The sequence below is a fragment of the Chlorocebus sabaeus genome, chromosome 3 (genome assembly GCF_047675955.1).
Source record: "Chlorocebus sabaeus isolate Y175 chromosome 3, mChlSab1.0.hap1, whole genome shotgun sequence".
Taxonomy (NCBI): Eukaryota; Metazoa; Chordata; class Mammalia; order Primates; family Cercopithecidae; genus Chlorocebus; species Chlorocebus sabaeus.
Window position 1 is genome coordinate 3817514 of NC_132906.1, and position 23449 is coordinate 3840962.

Consider the following 23449-nt stretch of genomic DNA (forward strand, 5'->3'; position numbering starts at 1 on the left):
TGGTGCATCCATCATCTGAGCAGTACACACTGTACCCAATTTGTAGTCTTTTATCCTTCATCCCCCTCCCACCCTTTCCCCACAGGCCCCCAAAGTCCACGGTATCATTCTTATACCTTTGTATCCTCATAGCTTATCTCCCACCTATGAGTGAGAACATACCGTATTTGTTTTTTAAATGTCATTTTCAATGGCTTGCTATTGATATACAGAAATAAAAAGTGATTATTGCATATTGATCTTTTATCCTGTGATCTTGCTGTAATCACTTGTAGGAGATTTTGTATATTCCTTTAGGATTGTTTATATACATAATTATGTTAACTATGTAAATAATACAGTTTTACTTCTTCCTTTACAAACTGTGTTTTTGTTTTTTTTTCTTGTCTTTTGGAACTATCTTTGTAAGAGTGGATATTTTTGTCTTGTTTCTGTTCTAAGGTAGAAAGCACTTAGTTTTCCACAATTAAGTATGATGTTAGCTCTAAGTTTTTTACAGATGCCCTTTTTTAGGTTGAGGAAATTTCATCCTATTCTGAGTTTGCTGAGAGTTTTATCATGAATGGGTGGTGAACTTTGTCAAATAGTTTTTTCCTGCATCTGTTGAAATGATCACATTATTTTTCTCCTGTATTCTATTAAAAGGGTGAATTATATTAATTGCTTTTCATATCAAAGCAATATTGCATTTGTTAGAGAAACACCAATTGATCCTGGTACTTTTTTTAAAAAAAAATTGCTAGATTCAATTTCTTAATATTTAAAATTTTGCATTTATTTTCATGAAGGATATTAGTCTATAGTTTTCTTATTATGTCTCTGTCAATTATTAAACCAAGGTATTTCAGGCCTCATAAAATGAGTAGAGCAGTATTCCCTCTTCTTTTACCTGACATAGTTTGGGAGAGATGGCTATTATTTGTTAAAACATAATGTTTTCACTTTAACATGTTAAAACTTAAATGTTTCAGAAACTTAAATATTTCTTAAAATTCACCATGAAGTCATCAGAGACTGGGGTTTTCTCTGTAGAAAGGTTTTTATTTAAAAAATAATTTTTACTAATAGTCTGGGCGCAGTGGCTCATGCCTGTAAGCTCAGCACTTTGGGAGGTCGAGGTGGGAGGATCACTTAATCCCAGGAATTCCACACCAGTCTGAGCACCATAAGGAGACCCTATAGCTACAAAAAAAAATTTTTAAATTAGCTCGGCTTGCTGGTGTGTGCCTATGGTCCTACTTACTGAGGAGGCTGAGGTGGGAGGATCACTTGAGCCCAGGAGGTCAAGGCTGCTGTGAGCCATGGTCAGGCCACTGAAGTCCAGCCTGGGCAAAAGTGAGACACTGTTTCATAGGAATCGTAATAGTAATTTGTTATAGGACAATCTAGGTCTTCTGGGATTTTGTGAGTCTGTTTTTGTAATTTCTGTCTTTCAAATAATCTTTTTTATCCAAATCATTGAACTTTTTGGCATAGTGTTGCTCACAATATTTCTTTATTTTTCTTTTGATAACTGTAAGAACTGTATCAATAATTCTCTTCCATTTCTGATATTGACAATTTTTTATTTTATTATTTATTTATTTAGAGAGGGGTCTAGCTCTGTCACCCAGGCTGGAGTGCAGTGGTGCAATACTGGCTCACTGCATCCCTTCACCTCCTAGGTTCAAGCAGTCCTCCTGCCTCCATCTCTGGAGTAGCTGGGATTACAGGCACGCATCACCACACCCGGCTAATTTTTGTATTTTTAGTACAGATGGGGTTTTCCATGTTAGTCAGACTGTTCTCAAACTCCTGACTTCAAGTGATCCGCCTGCCTCAGCCTCCCAAAGTGCTGGGATTACAGACGTGAGCCACTGCTCACCTGGCCTATGGCCATTCATTTTTAATTGACCAGTTTTGCTAAAAGTTTATCAATTTTGTTGATATTTTCAGAGAGCAAGCTTTTGATTCCATTCACCTTCCTCTTTAGTATGTCCATTTTCTGTTTCATTGATTTCCACTGTTATCTTTATTATTTCTTTCTTTCTGCTTACTTTGGGTTTATATCATTATGAGATGATCTTGTTTATCTCTAGCATCACTTCTTTCTTAAAATCTGTTTGTGATCATGCAGCTACTCCAGCTTTTTCATGCTTTCTTATGTTTCCACGGTATGTCTTTTTTCATTTTTACTTTCGAATCATTTGTACTTTTGCATTTGAACAGCATCTTTTGTAGACAGCACATAGGTTCTCATTTTTATTAATATATTCCACCTGCTAGTCTCTGTGTTTTGGTTGGAGTGTTTCATCTATTTATATATATTTTTTCAGAGACGGAGTCTCTCTGTCGCCCAGGCTGGAGTGCTGTTCACAGGTCTCCTGACATTCTCTATTTGTCCTTTTTTGTTTGTTTGTTTGTTTGTTTTTGAGACAGGGTCTCATTTTGTGGAGTGCAGTGGTACAGTCACAGCTCACTGCACCCTCAACCTCCTGGGCTCAAGCGATCTTCCCTCCTCAACCACTGGAGTAGCTGGAGTACAAGCAAGCAGCACCACACCCAGGTAAGTTTTTTAAAAATACTTTTTTGTAGAGATAGGGTCTTGCTATGTTGCCCAGGCTGCTCTTGAACTCCTGGCCTCAAGTTATCCCCACATTGGCCTCCCAAAATGCTGGGATTACAGGTTTGAGGCACCATGCCAGCCCTCTGTTTTTCAACTGAATAATTTCTATTGGTCTACCTTCATGTTCACTGATGAATTCTGTCACCTACATTCTGCGACTGAGCCCACATAGTGATCTTTGATACATTGTTATTTTCAAATTTCCCTTGCTTCTAATAGTTTAACAATCGATTCTCTTGGGATATAATTATATCGTTTTCCAATCGTGATAGTTTTACTGTCTGCTGTAGGTTGAATGTATCTGCCAAAGTTCATGTGTTGGCAGCTTGATCCCCACTTCAGTCAGGATTTCTTTGAAATTTTCTTTGCTCAGTTCAGGCATTAAGGGGTGTGTGTGTGTGTGTGTGTGTGTGTGTGTGTGTGTGTGTACTTGCTGCCCGAGGGTGGGGGAAGATATTGTGAACAGGAATCCTGTATTTGCTTGTCTGTGTCACCACTCTTTCTCCCACCCTATTCGCCTCCTAGTGATCCCTCCCAAACCTCTTATACCCCAATTCTTTTCCTCTGATCCTCAAGCCTGGGGGATTCAAAGGAGATGGGAAACGACCCCGCCTTCTTATGAATATGCAACAGTAATGATTGGGAGAAGCGGGAGAGAAAAGGCCTGCAAGAAATTCGCCTCAGGTCAGCCCGCTCCGGGCTCAGCCCAGGCCCGCCACCATCCTCCCCACGAAGAACAGCGAACAATAGCCCAGCCCCGGCTTTGGAAGCCGAGCTGGCCGCAGAGGGTGACGCTGAACTGCTCATCGCCAGGGAAACGCGGCATCCAGACAGCCCTCCAGAGCCGGTGTGAGCTCTGCTGGGCGGGGAGCCAGAAACTGATTTGCCGCCGTCCTGGGCCCAGCGGCTGGGAGTCCCCGCCCTGGCCGAGCAAATGAAGAGGGCGCAGGGCATGGGGGCGGCGCGCACCAGGGACAGTTTCCCGTTGGCTTCTCGGTGACCTTCCTTCCACTTCCAGCTCGGAGCTGGATGCTGGGATCCCTCCAGCGACCCTCTGAGGACATGGGAGGGATGCTGAGACAGGCAAGTGGGGTTTCTCTGTCGATTGTCACCTCGCCCGCACTTTTGGAGAAGGTAGAGCCAAGCAGCGTTTGTCCGAAATCCTGTGTCCGTGGAACTTTTTTTTTTTTTACTGAAGTGGGGGTGAAAGTTGATCGGCGGTGCCTGGTAGGAGAAGGGACAGAGCTGCTGGCGCGGTGAGGTTAGAAAAGTTGTCGCGGCCCCAGCGGGCCGGGGGGCTAGCGCACAGGGGCGCCCGGGCAACGCTTGCACAAAGCTAGCTCGGCGGTCGCGTTGCCATGGCAGCGGGGGCGGGGCCGAGCCGCGGCGTGGCTGCGTTGCCGGGCGACTTAGCGGCCGCGGGGGAGACCGGGAATGCCCCGGGCTCAGCGTCCTTGCGTGAGCCCCGGAGCCTGATGCTTCGCTAGACGCGCGTGTCTCTCGGTGTCAATCCACAGTCCGCTGGCAGCCGCTGTCACTTGGTTAGGGAGTAAGGCGCCTGCGCTATCACCTACTAATGCCTTAATGCTCTGCTTCTGAAAATACTTGAACTGTGGTGTGATGGAAGACATGAAGAATAGTACTCCTACTTAACAGTTTTGTTTTGTTTTGTTTGTTTGTTTTGAGACAGATTCTTACTCTGTCGCCCAGGTGGGAGGGCAGTGGCGGATCTAAGCTCACTGCAACCTGCGCCTCCCAGGTTCAAGCGATTCTCCTGCCTCAGCCTCCCGCGTAGCTGAGATTGCAGGCGCCCGCCATTACACAAGGCTGATTTTTGTATTTTTAATACAGGCAGGGTTTCACCATAATGGTCAGGCTGGTCTCCAACTCCTGACCTCAGGTAATCCGCCCGCCTCGGCCTCCCTAGGTGCTGGGATTACAAGGGTGACCCACTGCGCCTGGCCAACAAAGTTTTTTTAAAAATATATTCTGTTTACTCATTTGTAAGGTAGCATCTACTGATAGGAGTTACTTAATATCATTTAAAAACTAAAATACAGAACCAGGTTTGGATCCACGAAACGAATTATTCCTTAGCCTTTTAAACATACTAACCAAAAAACATTTGCAAAAGAAAAATATATAAAGCAGGTAGCAGAACTAAATATTAGGCACAGTACTAAAAGTGCAGACAGTTCTATTGTTGAATCTTAAAATGCTTTAGAAAGATGCGACTTTCACAAAGGACTGGAGCGAATCAGCCTCATTTTGTTTCCATGGATATTTTCTTACATGGAGATGTGCCAGGTAAGTTTGTCTTACTAGGTCAAAGATTACTTGTTTTAGCCATATACTACAGAAAAAATGGCAAGGGGTTTGAATGATCTTTTTTAGAGCAGTTTTTTTTTTTTTTTTTGTAGCTACAGTAGTGCTTCTATTTTACAGATTATTGTTTACTCAGATATTCATTCATCAAACATTTACTGAGGCTCTACTATGTGCTGTGTGCAGTGCTAGACTTGACAGCAGGGAGGTAAGTGGTGAGAGGGACACACAAAACTGAATTAGAAAAATTCACAGTTTAGGGAGCCGAAAGTGCTGGGAAAGCAGTTGTAAACATAACATTCTCATTGTGAGACGCCACCAGAACAGCCCCTGCTACTGGCCAGGGGAGGTACACTGACCGCAGCTGAGCTTGGAGCTTCATTGGCGTTGTGGGTTTTGCTCTTTCAAGGCAGGCATTATTGGACCCATTTAAAACAGGAGGAGTCCAGCACTCAGAGAAGTGCAGTGATGAGTCTCATGTCACAGCCAGTCAGGCTCAAGATCCAGAAGCCCCTGCTATGACATATATTTTGGAACTTTCGCCCTTTGATCATTAAATCCTCACTACCTGAATGACTATATTTTGATCATTCATAATGGCAAGTGATTTTCTTAAAAACAATAACTATAATGCAATTTTCTTTTTGGTTGAGATGTTTCTAAAGTCACATATTTCTAAAATCAGATACCAATTGCATTCTGAAGATGTGTTTTTCCATCTTCATGGAATGTTGTCAATAATATTTTTTCCAGGGGTTCCTGGGAAGTAAATGAGAAAATTTAAATTTGGTTATTCATCATTTTAAAACATTGAAAGATGTTTGTGTTTTAAAGTACTGTATTTAATAAATCATTATAGCATGAGATTTGTTTAAAGCAAAATACACTAGTTATCATTTAAGTTTTTATTAACTTTTTAAATGTTTTGTCAGATTTCTTAGTTTCCACTTGCAGCCACATTAGAGAGGTCATAGGAAAAATTTCTATCTGGGAAGTTGTCCTAGAAAGTTCAGGTATGGACTGGGCTGGTCCTGCATGAAGACTTAGCTATGCATTTTCCACGGCAGCCTGGAAAACCTCTCTGAACTAATTTTATAAGTTATTTTGCTATTACAATTTTAGTTTTTCAAATAGATTACAGAATCCCTGAAGGCAAGGACCAGGTGTTTTGTGTCTTTAGAATTCTCTTCCTAATACCAAATACAACACTCTTCATAAATATTAACTGGCAGAAAAAAACAAAAATAAACTTTACTGGACTGATGAAAACTAGAGTAGAAATAGTACTTTTATAGATACTATTCTGAGTCACAGAAGTTTTGCTTATGTGCTGATTGCTTTTTGTTTTTTGTTTTTTTCTAGGTAAAAAAAAAATAGGTAGTACCTATTTCATAGGTAGGAAAACTTGAGTTGTGGTGATTAGCATATGAAGTGTTTTTCAATGCATTATCTTCATTGAGCCTTACAATAACCATTCAAGAATTCACATCACCATTTTTTAAACATGGTAGAAAACACAAGCTCAGAGAAGCTGGACGAGTCAGTCAGGGTCATCCAGAAAGGACGAGGTGCATCTTCTGACCATTTCACATGGTTTTTATTCTGCCATTGCAAACCAGGTGCATGTGTGAACTCTGGGAGGCTGGGTCTCTCACCAGCTCTGGGGTGCTTGGTGCAAGATCCCTTCTCTCCCTCACATCCCCAAGGCGGCTCCTCTGTCTGGGAAGAATGTGAGAGAAACTCTTTTAAAAGACAAGGAAGCAGGGCGAGTGAAAGAAGGAGCTAGTGAGGGGCTCCCTGAAGCAAAATGAAGTGAGGGTGAGAAGGAAGAGTCAAGTGAAGTTGATCAAAAACCAGCCACTGTTCAAAACTGGGAGTGAGGGGATGGGGGAGTGTCTTCTTTTGGGCTGCCATCACAAAATACCACAGCCTGGGAGTTTAAGCAACAGACCCGATTGTCCCAGTGCTGGGGGCTGGGAGTCTGAGATCAAGGAGTCTGCAGGGATGGTTTTTTCTGATGCCTTGCTCCTTGGTTTACAACCAACTGCCTACTGCCTTCTTACTGCGTCCTCACGTGGTCAAACTTCTATATTGTCTGTGTCCTAATCCTTGCTTGTAAGAGCACCAGTCATACTGGATTAGGGCCACCCATATGACCTCATTATACCTTGATTACTGCTATGAAGGTCCTATCTCCAAATACAGTCCCATTCTGAGGTACTGGGGTCAGGACTTCATCCTGTGCATTTTGAGCCCAGAGCAGAGAATTACAAAGTTGACACTGATCTATGACTTTGAAAACAAGACCTGTTACCTGTTTCAATTACTTTGTTATTCTCGTTAGTATTTTCTCTTAGCGCAGATAAATGGTTGAGCAAATAGTGGCCATTTATTTTTACATTAGTATATTCTGCTGGTTGTTTTTTCAAAAATCCAGAACTGAATTCTGTATTTAGCTTGCTTCATAATTTATTTTCACTCTCCTCTCTGCAGGGCTAGCTTCAAACCTTTCCAAGCTCTGACCAGGGAAGATGAACCCTAGTTCCAGCTAGCGGTGATGTGTGTATCTGCGTTTTTTGAGCTGCGGAGTGCTTGGAGTCATATTCGCTGCCCGTGCAGCACAACAGGCCTGATGAAGATGAAATGGCAACACCATGCAGACCGCGAAGCATAGGCCTCAAAGAATCCTGGCCATGAAGGTAAGCTGGGCAACCTTCCGCCTGCATGGCATGATCCGTGCTTATTTCTAACAAGATAGCTGTGGCAGAGTGTTTCAGACTGTTTGTGAAAGGCAGCCAGTAGAATTTGAAGGTTTGCACTGAGGCATTGAGCAACTAACAAGGGTGTAATTGGAAAGTGTGGCAAAAACTCCAGTTGTTAAAATATGTGGTCATAAAATAACAGGGTCTAGAGGGAAGCCTGCAGGTCTTGTGGTCAGTGCCTTGCCCTTGGCTGGACTACATAGTGTCTGCTTTGTAAAGGTAGACATCAATACTGTGTTTCCAGTCAGCCAGAGAAGAAGGTTGCGGAGTCTTCTGCCACAGAAGTTCCGGGATTCACCAGTCATCAGAGTCTCAAAGTACTTGCGTTTGTCTCCTTAACTTCCTTCATTACTTTATATTCTGCCTTCAAAGGGAGGGAGAGTAGTCTTCTATTTTATCCATTTAATGTCTTGTCATTTGCTGAAAGAATTTTAAGAGGTTGCTTCTTGGCCCTTCTCTGTAAGTTGAATGGAAACCGTGTGCGTTGTTCTAGGAATCTGTGTCTGTCATGGCCCCGCGGCACCTGCCCTTCCCACCGTGAGCGGTGACGTTGTGGTCTGTGTCCTCCTCGCATTTCCCCCAGTCGTTCCTCTTTGCTTCTGAGTGTGAGGCCCCGGATGAAATTCTGCGGTATCCCTGCTGAAGAACAGGGCTCCAGCACACCTGGTGGAGCTTTTCCAAGGAACACGAAAGCGTTCGGAATGCACTGCTTGGACAAGATCCAGCAGCTTTCCCTGACAGGCGCTTTCAGAACCAGATTCTTGTGTGGAAGAGTCATGGTTATCCCAGCCAAAAAAGGCTGCCTATTTCTGAGAGCTGTGCATACTTAATTAGAACAGGGATTGGTGCCAGCACTTGGAGTTTGAAAAGTCAGCTTTGAACATGAGTGCGAGTCCCTGCAAGGTAGAATGGTCTGTTTCTCCTTATTTGAGCCAGACATCTGTGTCACTGGCCAGCTGTGCAAATCATCTGGCACAGATTCAGGAGGTGAGCTGGTCTCTTCAGTGGCTGCTTCTGTAGCAGCTTTTAATCAAAATGCTCGCCTCGGATGCACTCTCCTCAAATTAAGGAACAGAACAACCAAACACGAATGTGTAAAGAGTGAGGGAAGACAATTGTTCTGGCTGTTGATGACTTCCTCAGGCGTGGGCATAGTGAAATGCCCTTTCTTCCCCTCTGCTACCGAAGATGGTCATGACGGTGAGTGGCTTGGAAGTTCAAACCACTCAACAAGTATTGACCAGTCACTCCCTGTATACTCAGTGCTGACGGGGGCACGAGATGTGTCACGACCTTTCTTCCTGAGTAGTTTATGATCCGGCTGAGGGTGAGCGGCCGTGCACACAGGGAATCATGGGAAAGGTTGTGTCATGGCGTGGCCACCCCAGGAATGCCTGTTGTGGGGCCTCAATGGCCAGAGGCCCAGATCCTCCCCTGCTGTGGCGTCTTTCCTCCTACCTGTCTCCTGCATGTTCGCATCACCCCAACCCCAATCCAGGCTCTGTCCCATTTTTCAGCTGAGGGTCTTCCTCTGGTCCAGTGAGGGCGGCTCACGAAATCCTAGCTCTGGATGTGTCTACACCAGGGTGAGTCTGGCTGTGGGGTTTCAAGCCTTATCTTCCTGGAGGAATTTCATCAGGGTCTGAGGAAATAAAAGGGGGACTGGGCTGAAGAAGAGAAGGAGAGGGCTGTTCTTTCTTCATTATTGATGGTCATAAATCACTGGAAAGTCTTAAAAGACTACCTGAGTGTTCATTTCCAGGACAGAAGGATACGGAGGCAACATAAGAGTATAAGACTGTATTGAGGGCAACAGCAGGGCAGAGGAGAAAAATGCTGGTCACAACCCTAGATGGTGACTGAAGAGAGGACAACAGCCAGCGGTTCATACGCTGAGACGGATGGGAGAAGAGACACACAGGGACGAGGAAGCCAGCCTGGGGACCGAGTGTCCCCTGGATTAGCTGCAGGTGCCCTTCTCCTCACCCGCGGACCTCAGCTCCCCGCTTCATGATATCAGCAGTGATTTGGAGCTGGAGGAGTCCCCGGGGGGGAAGGGAGTGAAGCTGTCGCTCATTCCATCCTTCCTGGCATTTCAAGTTGGAATAATAAATGCAGTTTTGGGGGGTTAGGTTTACAGGTGTTTTTAGCATACCATGGTATTTCGGCTGGCCCAGGGACCTAGTCATCGTGTAACCTCTTTCTAAGGAAACTCTATGCCAAATTCCAAACAAGCAAAATGTTATTTTTGTTGCGCAAAGCCTTTGCGCCGTGAAAACTGGGGCATCTAAGAATTTTATTTAGATAACGACACGGATCAGAATGGGGCAGAGGAGCATCGGAGGACCTGGGACCTTGCATAAATGCTTATCGAGCCAGATTCCCAAAGATGTACATGTGTTATCTGCAGGAAGAGGGTTTTGATTAGTTTTTAAGGTCCCTTCTGCTCCTTCTAGAAACCAGCCTAAAATGGAACGTGTCTTCTCTAAGAATCCCAAATGCGTCTCAAGTATCAACCCCTTGGCCTTTTATCCATGAGTCCCCTAGTGTCTCTAGGAAGCTGCAAGGATGATGGTATCTCCCTGTTTTTATACACAAGGTTGGGAAAGTCTGTCTGGGAAAATATTTCAAGATGTGGATTTCTCAACTTTATCCTTTTGGTTTGCTCCTTTGTGAAATAGCGTTGTCTTCAGCTGCTCCTGGCTTTGATGTCTTAGCTGTAAGATCTTAGCCTTGAGAGAGAGAGTATTGGGGCCATACCGAAGGCATTTGGCCACAGGAATTTCGGTCACTTCAGGCTGTTTTTGCTGTTGTATTCCATCTCAGACGCAGATGCCTGTCGTTTCCTGAGATTGGAAACATCACGGGATCTCGTTGTGCAGGGAGTTCAGCATATTTAGAGTGAAGCACAGTCACCTATCATTCTACATTATGGGAAATCTTGACAAGTTTCAAATCTTGGTATTTTGGAGGTGAATGGATAGATCTGTGTGTGTGTGTGTGTGTGTGTGTGTGTGTGTTAGTACTGCACCTGGGGCAGGCCTACCCCATAGGCAGTGTGCCTAGAATAGCCTGGATTGATACTTTAAATGAACTAGAGGATTGAAACCTACACTGAACCTCTTAGTAAAATAAGACATTCATTTATAATGAAAGCAGATCTCTTATTTTATCGGATAGGTAATCTTGGGGTCTTATTTAGCAGGTTTTCTTTCAGTAGTTGTGTCTCTATTTAGATAGCTAATCTGGTCTTTCAGAAAATATTTTCATGGCTGTTAGAATATGTCTACGACCTGGAAATGAGGAACCACACTATTTGTAAAATACTTACATTTTCAGTGGATAAAAGATAGCTTGAATAATGTAAAAATCCATAGTTCCCCTGAGAGCGGAGTTCTGTTTTTTGCAGAAAAGTTCAAGCACTTCTAAGGTTAAATATTATGTTCATTAGTCTTAGCTCTGGGAATCTGCCAAAATTATTTTTGCAACCTTGTTTATATTTAGCCAATATAGGCAGTCAGCCACTGAATTAAGCATTTTTTATTCCTCCAAAAGACCTGATTTTGCCAGTAAGAATTTGGTTATGCAATTATATGTTGACTAATTAGAAGGTAAAAGCCCCGGATTGGAAAAGTTTGGTGTTTTATTTACCGTTTTGAAGTGTGCAGTTCAGCAGCATTCGGCACATTCACATTGTTGTGTAACCTTCACCTCCACCCATCTGCAGAACTCTTTCTATCTCACACAATTGGAATTCCGCACTCGCCTCTCCAGCCCCGGCAACCACCATTCTACCTTCTGTCTCTATGAATTTGACTACTCTAGGTACCACTCATAAGCGGATTCTACAGTATTTGTCCTTTAGCATCTGGCTTATTTCACATAATGTAATGTTCTTAAGGCCCGTGTATGTTGTGGCATATGTCAGAATTTTGGTTTTTTTTTGTTGTTGTTTTTGTTTTTTTTTCTTTTTGAGATAGAGTCTCACTCTGTCACCCAGGCTGGAGTGCAGTGGCACCGTCTCAGTTGACTGCAACTTTTGTCTCCTGGGTTCAAGCAATTCTCCTGCCTCAGCCTCCTGAGTTGCTGGGATTACAGGCAGCTACCACCACGCCTGGCTAATTTTTGTATTTTTTAGTAGAGATGGGCTTTCACTGTGTTGGCCAGGCTGGTCTTGAACTCCTGACCCCTCAGGTGATCCGCCTGCCTTGGCCTCCTAAAGTGCTGGGATTACAGGCATGAGCCACTGCGCCCAGCCAGTTTTGTTCCTTTTTAAGGCTGAGTAATATTCCATAATGTATACAGACCACATTTTGTTTATTCATTCACCTGCCGATGGAAATTTGGGTTGTTTTCACCGTTTTAAATCTTTTCAGTGGTATTCTGGCTGCATGGTATTCTGTTCTGTGGTTATAACATATTATATAAACCAGGTCTCTATGGATAGGCTTTCAGTTTTCCCATGCTTCTGTGAATAACTGTGAACTTAAACCATTTCACACAAGTGTAAGCATGTCGGTCAGTCAGAACTATTAATATTGATTTGCTGAGAAGAATGTTTTGGGCACATTAAATTTTGGGATGTTGATGAATTTCCTTCTATGGAGATTGTACCAATTTATGTCTCCTTTATAAAGAATCTATTGCCCAAGCCCTCACCAACGCAGCATGTGAACAAACTCCTTCATCTTTGCTCATCTCGTGATGGAAAATGATGTCTCAGTGTAGTTTTAGTTTACATTTCTCCTGTTTTGAGTGATCTCTGCGTGTTCCAGGGCCGTTGTATTTCTTTTACTGCAACTATCTGTTCATTTCCTTTGTCCATTTCTCAGTTGGGCTGTTGGGTTTTTTCTCCTCCCTCTTCTTTATATTGGCTGTTGTTGAAAAATATCCTTTTGTTTGGCATCCCTAGCGTGCAGCCTGCGGGAATCTTTGGAGCTCTCCTATGAAATACGAGCTTTGTCTGAGAATTAGTAAAACCTGCTTTTCAACACCATTGATCAAATACTGGCTTGGTGACAGTAGGTTTTATTAAGGGGAGAGTCCAGTGCGGTAGGAGGCCTTACTGAAATGGTTCATATGCTGAAGAAAGAGTATCATTGTGAGAAAGTTATAAAAATTTCTAGTCTCACAATGTGTTTTAATGTTAAGATTTACTCGGCCAGGCACGGTGGCTCACGCCTGTAATCCCAGCACTTTGGGAGCCCGAGGCAGGTGGATCATAAGGTCAGAATTTCAAGACTAGCCTGACCAACATGGTGAAACCCCGTCTCTACTAAAAATACAAAAAGTAGCCAGAAGAAGTAGTGTGCGCCTGTAGTCGCAGCTACTCAGGAGGCTGAGGCAGGAGAATTGCCTGAACCCGGGAAGCAGAGGTAGCAGTGAGCCGAGATCGCGCCACTGTGCTCCAGCCTGGATGACAGAACAAGACTTTGTCTCAAAAAAAAAAAAAAAAGAAAAGATTTACTCAAGTTATCTTTTAAAAGTTGAATACATAAACATAAGTAACTTGGTATGAACTGAAAAAAGCAACCCAAAATAGTGTATTATTAAATATCATTTGCTCAGCTCATGCAGCTAACTGCATACTGGAAAACTCAAACTCAACATGCCCCACTCCGAACTCATTCCTCTGACCCACAGAGAAACGTCCCAGTTCCTGAGTTTGCTGTCTTGCTTCTCCACATATCTATCCACTGTTTTTTGTATTATTCTCTCCATTCTTGCCATGGGCTGAAAGTTGTGTCCCCCTAAAATTCGATGCTGAAATCTAACCCCCAAGGTGATGGTGTCAGAAGTGAGGCCTTGGGAAGTGATTAGATCGTGAGGACAGAAGCCTGATGAACAGGGTTGGTGCCCTTAGAAAAGAGGCCTCTAGAGCTGTCTTGTCATTTCCACTATGTGGGGATGCAGCGAGACGGCACCGTCTGTGAGCCAGAAAGTGGGCACCCGCCAGACACTGAATCTGAGGATGCATTGATCTTTGACTTCCCAGCCTCCAGAACTGTCAGATAAATGTCTGTTGTTTATAAGCCACCCAATTTATGGTATTTTGTTACAGCAGCCCAGACAGAGTAAGACAACTGCCAACCAGTTCCACCTAAACAGTCCCTCCAGTGTGTCCACTCCCCTGCACCTGGTCACCACCGTCTTGTTCAGATGCCACCCAATCCCTGCTGGGTTCCCTCAGCCACCTCCAGCCGAGTCGTTGCCTTCAGACTTTTCCACATTCAGCAGTTGTATGATCTGTCACCAAGAGGAGTTTATGAAATGCAACTCTCTGGTTTTATAAGACCATATCCCTGGCTAAAACCCTTTGATGGCCCCCATTCCCCCTAGAATAAAACTAAAATTCCTTAGCGTGGCCTCTGCACTGGCGTGCCCTGGCCCACTCCCTCTGTTTCCTTATTCATTGCCCCCTCCTTCCTACACTCCACTGTTCCCAGTAGTAATTTCTCAATTCCTTAAACTCAGGGTGCACCCTTGTTTCAGAACCTTTGAATCTGCTCCTTTTTCTGGAATGTTCTCCCCTCTTCCACTTCTCAGTCTCCACCAACCTGAGCAGCTCTATTCCTTCTTCCTCCAGCAAGTCTTACCCAACACTCTCCAGCCTGGTTTAGTGGCTTCTCCTAGGATCCAGAATGTCCCTTAGCTTGCATAATTGCCCTATGCTGTAACTGCCTACTTCCTTGTATAAAAGGGTGCACCCCACGAAGCTGTAAATGCCCAGGGAGCAGGATCACATCTACCTTGTTTCCTGTGATCACCCAGAACCTAACGTATTGATTGCTCATAAACATCTGTTGATGGATGACTGTTGAAAGATGGCTGGAGAACTGAAGGAGAATGCCTTCTGGGACTGGGATGTGACTGGGTGCCAGTGGGTTGTGATAGTATCACACATTCAGAGTCTTGGGATGAGATCCTGAGTGTCTTCCCCACAAATCCTGAAACCTGTGTGGCAAGAAGAGAAAGCTGAGTTGGCTGCAGTTTTATTTGCCTGGTGTACCCGTGGCCTTGTGAGAAAGACAGTGAAGGAAGATGAAGCCTGCTCAAGGCTAAGATCAGGCAGAGGAGAAAGAGACACCTTCTAATTGTCTTGACAGAGTCCCAGGCAAGGCAGCAGCTCCCTGAGTGGAGAAGGGGCACACAGGCTTAGGGCAGAGATCCTGGTCAGGGCTGGTGAGGAAGCAATGGATTAGGAATGCAGCATCACTCAAATTGCCTTCAAGGGCAGCCCATCTAAGAACCTATGCTGTCTTTTCTTTTTAATACATTCCTGTCCCTCTCTGAGATGTAAGTGTGGTTTGTGGCTGATTCAGTGCAATAAATCATGTATTTGCAGAATGTAGTCACTGATTTGGGACTTAGGGTCTAACCAGTATGCAGTCCAGTAAAAATAGCAAAGGCCATATTTTACTGCACTCTGTCTAAAGTAAGCAAACTTTCAGCTGAAGACACTCTCAGATGACTTCTTTTCTTGTTCCTCTTTTCTCCCTGAAAATTTACAGGGAATGTTGTGGTCCTAAGAAACTTATCCTTCCCTGGGCTTCATGCTGCAAAGTTAGTGAGCCCCAGCCCCGCAGCGTCCAGCTGTCTTTGTTATTACTGCATTCTTTTCTCCAATGCATTGATGACTCATGTTCATAGCAAGGCTAGCACCAGGCATATTGGGCACATTTGTGAAAAATTGTTCAAGAAGTAAATATACTTCTCAGCTCCTAACACCAAGAGGACAACAGAGTAATCATCCCACAATGACCTTCATTTGTAGAAAATCAGATTAAGGAGACTTTGAGTTGGGGGCAGGTGGGCTGGGGTTGGGGGGGTGGGTGAGTGTGTTGTTTTCTGTATTGTTTCTGAGAAGAAAAGTCTTCCATGCCAAGCAGTGGTGAGAGTGTTCACTCAGGCGTTGGTATAGTGCAATGTGGAAAGCCACTCTAAATGGGAAGAGAACACAGTGATGAAGACCATGGGGTTGTTGTAATGATTGGCACTGCCATTGTTAAGTGGTTACTACAAGCCAAGCACTCTGCTAAATATTTTACATGGATTATTTTATTTAACCCTCACAAAACCTAGGAAGTGAGTAGAATAGTTAGGTCCATTTGCATTGAGATTACTGAGGTCCAGAACCACCCTCCCTGACACTCCTCAGGTCTGGGTTCTTGGTAGAAAGTGGAAAACTGGAGTCTAACCATGTGCTCTCAACCCAGGGACCTGCTGCCTCCATCAGTGTCCAGGAGGTCTGAGTCTAGCTCTGTTCCTAATAGCTGTGTGACCTGGTGTACTTAGGTCTCTGTGCTTCACAGCAACATGAGGTATATAAGAGAATTATATAAAGTAAGGCATGTGTTCGTTAGGGTGATACTAAGTCCTGTAATAAAGCCCAACATTTTGGTGGCTTGACACAATCAATAATTGCAGGTGTGTCTGCTCGGTGGCAGGTGCTGGTGGTGGTGGATGGCTCTGCTCCATGAGGTCTGCAGGGATCCAGGCTAATGAAGGCTTTGTGTCTTCGATATGTGATTTCCAGGACCATTACACCCACAGACCAGAGAATAATGTTGGCAGGGGCAGTCCCAGGTATGATGAGGCCTGAAGAAGGGTCAATTTCGGGGACCCTCTTTAAGGAATGGACACAAAGTGGCCCATGTGCTACAGCCCCTCCCTGGGCTTGAAAGGGGCCCTGTAGCAGAGGGATCCTGCGGCCTAGGATTCCTTAGCTTCCTGGAAAACTCACGTCTGTAGCTGGGTGGAACTTGGGGACATGGCCCCGTTTGGCTCCACAATGCTGGGAAACACTGTCTAGACTGTCCAAAATAGAGGACTGCTGGTAGCGGCTGCCATGTGTGCAAAGCGCTTCCAACAGTGCCTGGCACGGCAGGAGCTAGGAAGCGTCAGCTACTATTCCTGTGTCTACAGTGCAGCATGGGAATTCCATCAAGCCAGCTGTGCCCTGACAGCTGCCTGTCATATTTTCACCAACATGCTCTGAGCATCGTATTATGTGCCTGGGCTTGGCCCAGGCTGCTGTGCTTTCAGAAAAGCCTGGAAGCATCAGCAGAGATGGGTTTAAAAGTCCACAGTTGGCCGGGCGCGGTGGCTCACGCCTGTAATCCCAGCACTTTGGGAGGCCAAGGCAGGCGGATCACAAGGTCAGGAGATCGAGACCATCCTGGCTAGTACTTTGGGAGGCCGAGGCAGGCGTATCACAAGGTCAGGAGATCGAGACCATCCTGGCTAACATGGTGAAACCCCATCTCTACTAAAAATACAAAAAATTAGCCGGGCGAGGTGGCGGGCACCTGTAGTTCCAGCTACTCGGGAGGCTGAGGCAGGAGAATGGCGTGAACCCGGGAGGCAGAGCGTGCAGAGAGCCGAGATCGTGCCACTGCACTCCAGCCTGGGCGACAGAGCGAGACTCCGTCTCAAAAAAAAAAAAAAAAAGAAAACAAAAATCCACAGTCTAAGTTGCCACATAAGGAGCAATGAACCTGCTGTGGTGAAAGGTCATGGACAGAGTGTCCCAAGGCTTGGCCCACTGTGGCAGCTGGGGTTCCTAAGCCTGGCGTTTTGCAACTGCAGAATCACAACTGCTGCCTCAGAGTATCACTGATCAGCCCAGTTACATTTGTAGTCCAAGGCAATGGCTTTCAACTGTTTCTTTCCCATAGACCACGACATTTTAATTAATGGTTTTAGTTGATCTGCCACTAACTAGTGTGTGACTGAAGTAAGTGATATTAAAGTACTGTTCTTCCTAGCAATGCGTTACCCACATCATCAAACATATTTCCATTGTCTGCACATTTTCAGCAATAAGGCTTCTCTGCAAATAAGAGAAAGCATGCACCTCTCAGAAGAGTAATGTTGTTTCACAGATGTCACGTGCTTCATGCCAGTTCCTGCCAAGGACATTCCCGGCCCAGGACCTGATACCGTGTGCATGTGGCCTGTCCATGCCCCAGCCCCTCCCACAGACCCCTGCATGACACTGTTGGACCACAGATTCAAACCCACAGGCCAGGATAAGTGAGAATTTACCTAGGAAAGCCTATCCTTTGGCTAGAGGGAGAGGAAGCATCCAGGCTTGCTTTTTAAGGGGATCTCTAGGTACTTCCCCATAAAAACTCCCCATCCAGCTGTAAACCACCCCTGCTCACAGCAGGCAGTATTTATGCAGCCTAAGGGTGAGGTCATTGCATATTCCAACAACAGATTTGTCTGGGAAATTAAATTTGCTTATGTTCAAGGCATGTGTGCGGGTACAGCCAGCTGGGGTGAGCGATGATTCCCTGAAATCTGGGAAGTGGTGGGTTGTTTTTGTGTTGTTTTTTTTTTTTTTTTTTTTGACAAGTAACAAGGAGTTACAATGAAATGTCCTTCTGAATTATGAAGTGGCTGCCACGCGTTGGCGTCAGAGCCTGTTCTTGCCAGTGATGAGTATTCTTGTCATTCTTACAATTTTGGGGTAAATGAAATTACACTCCTGGCCTTCTAAATTCCAACTCAGAAAAATTTTCTGAAGGAAACACTACTGTGAAAGGATTAGGGACTTAGACTGCTCCCTGAAAGCACCTTTGGCCAAACCTGTGGCAAAACTATAATTAAAAAGACGGTGTGTAGGCTCATGTTGATTGGTAAGAATTTGAAACATATCTAATGTAGAATGAATGGAGCTTCAGTTCTCAAATGGAGCTTCAGCTATTGTATAGAGGGAGGAATGAGACAGTCTTGCCATGGCTTCAGAGAGCAGAATTAGGGTGAAAGCTGGAGGATGAGGTATCATCCTTAACAAGGGCAGAACTTTCTATTAGAAGCAGAGGTGTTGGGGAGGAGGTTCGTGTGTGGGACTGGCCGGTGTGACCACAGGTGCCCTTCAGGCCCTGACTGCTAAGATCCTCGAAGTGCTGGGTAGGTCCCGCTAATTATCCGCAACTGGTAGCCTGTCTTTAATGACCACATGTGGGAAATGTTGAAGTTTTCTGTTCGTCATTGAGTAATGAAGGTGAGAAAAGAATAAAATGAGCATAGAGTGCTGTTGTTTAACCTCTGCAATATTGGAGTCTGTGTAGAGGAATAAAGAGCAGTCATTTTTGGAAACGGAAGAGTAGAATTCTAATAGTCAATAGGCAATAGATTATTTCTCCCTTACAGTCATAAAGAAAATGGCTTGCAAGCAAGCCCTACATTTTAGGCCAAAAGGCAGATTAAAACCTAAAAGCACATCAGCGCACTGTTACGAAGCATTTGCTTTAAACAGGTGAATTGGTTTAGCTCAGCGTTCTGAACTCTAGGGGTGATTGTGCCTCCCGGGGACATCTGGCAGTGTCTGGAGAGGGTTTTGAGTGTCGTGATCGTGTGTGTGATGCTGCTGCTGATGTCTGGTGGGTAGAGGCCAGGGATGCAGCTAAACATCTCACCATACACAGGACAGCCCCCAAACACGATGTCCAAAAATGTCAGTAGTGCCAAGGTTTGGGAACCTGGCATCCTTAAGCGCCCAAAGATACATACCAATCTCATTTGCTTTTGTAACACTACAAAAAATTGCATGTTCAAATTATTTATCATACATAGCTGATCTTCTGATTTTATCCCTAGAAAGAAAAAGGTGTGATCTTTGAACACATGTAAATCAAAGATTATTTTGTTTTCCCTGTTTGGTTTAATCAAATCCTGGTGATGACTCCCATTTAACTGGATTTGACATTAACATCAGTATCACTGGGCCTTGATTTTTGAACTTGTTATTATTTCTGACTTATTTTTAGATAACTGATTATGCTGATAACTTAAAATGAATCCAGCCCAGATGGGAAGGAAATAACAGAGGTCAGCTCTGGCAGGGGCCCTAATTGGCAGCCGTTTTCCGCTCAAAACAGACAGAATCTCCAAATCGACTGAAGTTTTCCCTTTGAGATAAAAATGTGAGGTCATGGAATTTCATCTGTATCTGATATGCATTTTCATATCTATACTCAATCTAATTTTGTGATCTGGAAAGCTTTGATTCTTCTTACCAAAATCTCCTGAAAAAATTACAAAGGCAGAGAAATAGAGGGGGTTTTGTTAATTCACGTATTGATTTGCAAATGAGAGCAAAAGCGCTAACTCTTTGAAAAGGGTAGAGAATGGTGAGAAGGGCATAACAATTCCGATAAGCCATGTTTCCTGAGAACTGGGGAAGGGTGAGGCTGCCTTGAACTGCGTGGAGGAAGTGGTCATCTTTTACTCTGAGTACTGATTGGACCCTGATAGCATGTGCTTTGTCTCTGCCTGAGCTTCCTGTTTCAGGAAAGACTTGAAGAGCTACAGAGACAACTGAGCCAATAGATATGGGACCTGTGAGACACACAGAACTCAGGTTGCTCATTCCAGAAGAGGACAGACCCTAACCGTGTGTTGGAGTCTCTGAGGAGATGAAGGGTTTTGGGTAGGTTACAGATTAGTTTCCTTGTGCTGCTGTAACAAGTTACCATGAACCTAATGGGATTATTATCTCATATTTCGGGGGTCAGGAGTCCAAAGTGGGCTTCACTGGGCTGACTCAAGGATTACTTTCCTTCTGAGGCCATGAGGGAGAGTCCACCACCTTGCCTTTCCACCTTCTAGAGTTTTAACACTAGTGTTTGCAAGTGAGAACAAAAGCTCTAACTCGTTGAAAAGTGTAGAGAATGGTGAGAAGGGCATAAAAATTCAGATAAGCCAGATAAGAAAGGCTTTCAGCAAATTCAATTTCTCAGAGTTCAGTTGGGCAAAAAACGATTTGCAAATCAGACAGCCTCCAGAACGAGAAGAGGTTCAGAGTGACTGAACTGGGGCTGTCACATGGTCAGATAATATTTATGGACAGAGGAAAGAAAGCGACCTAAGAAAACTAAGTGACGTACAGAAACAGCTGGGTTAGTCACAGCTGGGCTCTTGCCTTATCTGAACAAGTTTAATGGTTGGCCGCCTGTGCTTGGCTGATTGGCTGAGATTTGGCTACTTGTTAAAAGAGTAGCTTATCGGATGTTTACGCATCAGTGAGGTTACAGTTGACTCTGCAGAAGAAGCTATGCACAAGAAGCCTTGAGGCCAGACTTAAAGTATGTGAGGAGGCAGCTTTTAGGCCAAACATAATTTAACAAGAGGTTGCCAGCGTTCCTTGGCTCGTGGCCCCTCCTCCATCTCCAGAGCCAGCAGTTGCCTCCCTCTCACCTCTGCTTTTATGGTCAGTCTCTTTCTCAGGCTCCGCTCTTCCTTATAAGGATCCTTGTGCTGACAGTTGCCCTCTCAGATCGTCTTGTAGGCAGGGGCTGCTTTTCCCAACTTGTAAGTCCTGCTTGTAAGCAGGAGAGTGTGACTCAGAGAGCCCGTTGCTGTTCCCAGTGCCCTACTTCTCTTAAGAACAGCGAATAATGGAATAACGAGTATTCGTCCTGGGCTTCTAACCACTCTTGTAAGGATCAGTCATGATTGATGGAAATACCTGGGCTCTTGAGAATGATGGCTTTTCTGCTTAAACAACCATCAGTTTCAACTAAAAATACTGTGAGCAGAAATGGTCTCCATTTTTATCTTTTCTTTATTTGTTAAGGTATAACAGGCATAGAATGCACATATTGAAAGTGTACACTGTGGTACATCTGTGTATACCCACCACAATCAAAACCATGTCCATATTAATCACCACCAAGAGTAGAACACACATGCCTCCTGTAATCCAACCCTCCCCGTACCCACATTCCCAGGCAAACCCTGATGCTTCCTATCACTATAAGGTACTTGCATTTTCTAGAATTTTATACAAAAGAAATCATACACTATGAAATCTTTTTACTTCATTCAGCATAATTTGAGATGTATCCATGTCATTCCGTGTATCACTAGTTCATGGCTTTTCATTGCTTAGTGGTTATATGGGTCCATTTTGCATTGCCATAGAGAAATACCTGAGACTGGGTAGTTTACAAAGAAGTTTATTTGGCTCATGCTTCTGCACGTTGTGCATGAAGTGTCGGACCAGCATCTGCTTCTGTTGAGGCCTCAGGAAGCTTCTAATTATAGTGGAAGGTGAAGCGGGAGCAGGCGTGTCACATGGCAAGAGAGGGAACAAGGGAGTGAGGACGGGGTGCCAGCCTCTATAAGTAACCAGCTCTCTTCTGAACTAACAGAGGAGAGCTCACTCATTACCTTGAGAGGGCACCAAGCCACTCACGAAGGATCCACCCTCCATGAGCCAAACAGCTCCCGCTAGGCCCCACCTCCACCACTGGGGATCATATTTCAACGTGAGTCTTGGAGGGGACAAACTATATTGGTAGTGTTCCATTGTGCATCCAGCCACTTGGGAACAAACACTGGATTGTTTCTGGTCGTGGGCTATGATGAGTAAAGCTGCTACAGGAATTCAGTTTCAGGTCTGTGTGTGGACAAATGTACTCTCTTCTCCTGGGGTAGTGTCTATGTACAAATGGTCATGTGGTACATATGTTTAACGTTTTTAGAAACTACCAAACTGTTTTCCAAAGTCTTTGCACCATTCCACTTGCCCACCAGCAGTGAATGTTACCACTTTAGAATGTTCCAGTTACTTTATATTCCCAACAGCACTTAGAATCATCAGTTTAAAACATTTTAGCCATTCTAAAGGTATGTAGTGGTATCTTGGATTAATTTTAATTTGCATTTTCTTAATGACTTAATGACATTGAGCTTTTTTCTTGTTCTTATTTTCCATCTTTATCTTCTTTCATAAAATGTCTATCCAAATCTTTTGTCCATTTTTGTCAGGTTGTTTTCATATTATTGCATTTGAGAGTGTTTTATGAACATGTTCTGGATAAAAGACCTTTATCAGATACATGATTTACAAACGTTTTCTCCCTGACTGTGGCTTATTGTTAGATTTTCTTTTTTTTTTTTTTTTTTTTTTTGAGACAGAGTCTCGCTGTGTCACCCAGGCTGGAGTGCAGTGGCGCGATCTCGGCTCACTGCAAGCTCCGCCTCCCGGGTTTTACGCCATTCTCCTGCCTCAGCCTCCGAGTAGCTGGGACTACAGGCGCCCGCCACCACGCCCGGCTAGTTTTTTGTATTTTTAGTAGAGACGGGGTTTCACGGTGTTAGCCAGGATGGTCTCGATCTCCTGACCTCGTGATCCACCCGCCTCGGCCTCCCAAAGTGCTGGGATTACAGGCTTGAGCCACCGCGCCCGGCCTGTTTGATTTTCTTAACAGTGTCTTTTGAAAAAGAGAAATTTTTAATTTTGATGAAATCCAATTTGTCAGTTGTTTTCTTCTATGGATCGTGATTTTTTGTTGTATTTATGAAATCTTTTCCTAATCCAGGGTTACAATGTTTTTCTTCTATGTGTTCTTACAGAAGTTTTATATAGCTAGGTTTTACATTTAGGTCTATGGTCCAATTTCAGTTAATTTTCATATGTGGCCTGAGATATGGATTCAGGTTCATTTTTTTTGCACATGAACATCCATCTGTTCCAGCATCATTTGTTGAAAAAATGATACTTTTCCATTGAATTATCTTTGCATTTTGTTAAAAATCAGTTGGCTTTACGTTGGTGTTCTGTGATCAATTTTCCATCTTTTCACTAACATTGACTTTTTTTTTTTTTTTGAGATGGAGTGTTGCTCTGTCACCCAGGCTGGAGTGAAGTGGCAGAGTCTCGGCTCACTGCAACCTCTGCCTCCATGTTCAAGCAGTTCTTAAGCCTCAGCCTCCCAAGTAGCTGGGATTACAGACACATGCC

General features: G+C 44.2%; 1 protein-coding gene across 1 annotated transcript in view; it reads left to right on the forward strand.

Moving 5' to 3' along the window:
• Positions 1–4068: 4068 nt before the first annotated feature.
• SPATA13 (spermatogenesis associated 13) overlaps positions 4069–23449 on the forward strand; it is a 318996-nt gene continuing 299615 nt past the window's right edge. The window contains exons 1-2 of the mRNA XM_073012904.1: positions 4069–4912; positions 7424–7629. Of these exons, the coding sequence (XP_072869005.1) occupies positions 7585–7629 (45 nt within the window). The 5' untranslated portion in view covers positions 4069–4912; positions 7424–7584. The remainder of the gene's footprint in view (positions 4913–7423; positions 7630–23449) is intronic.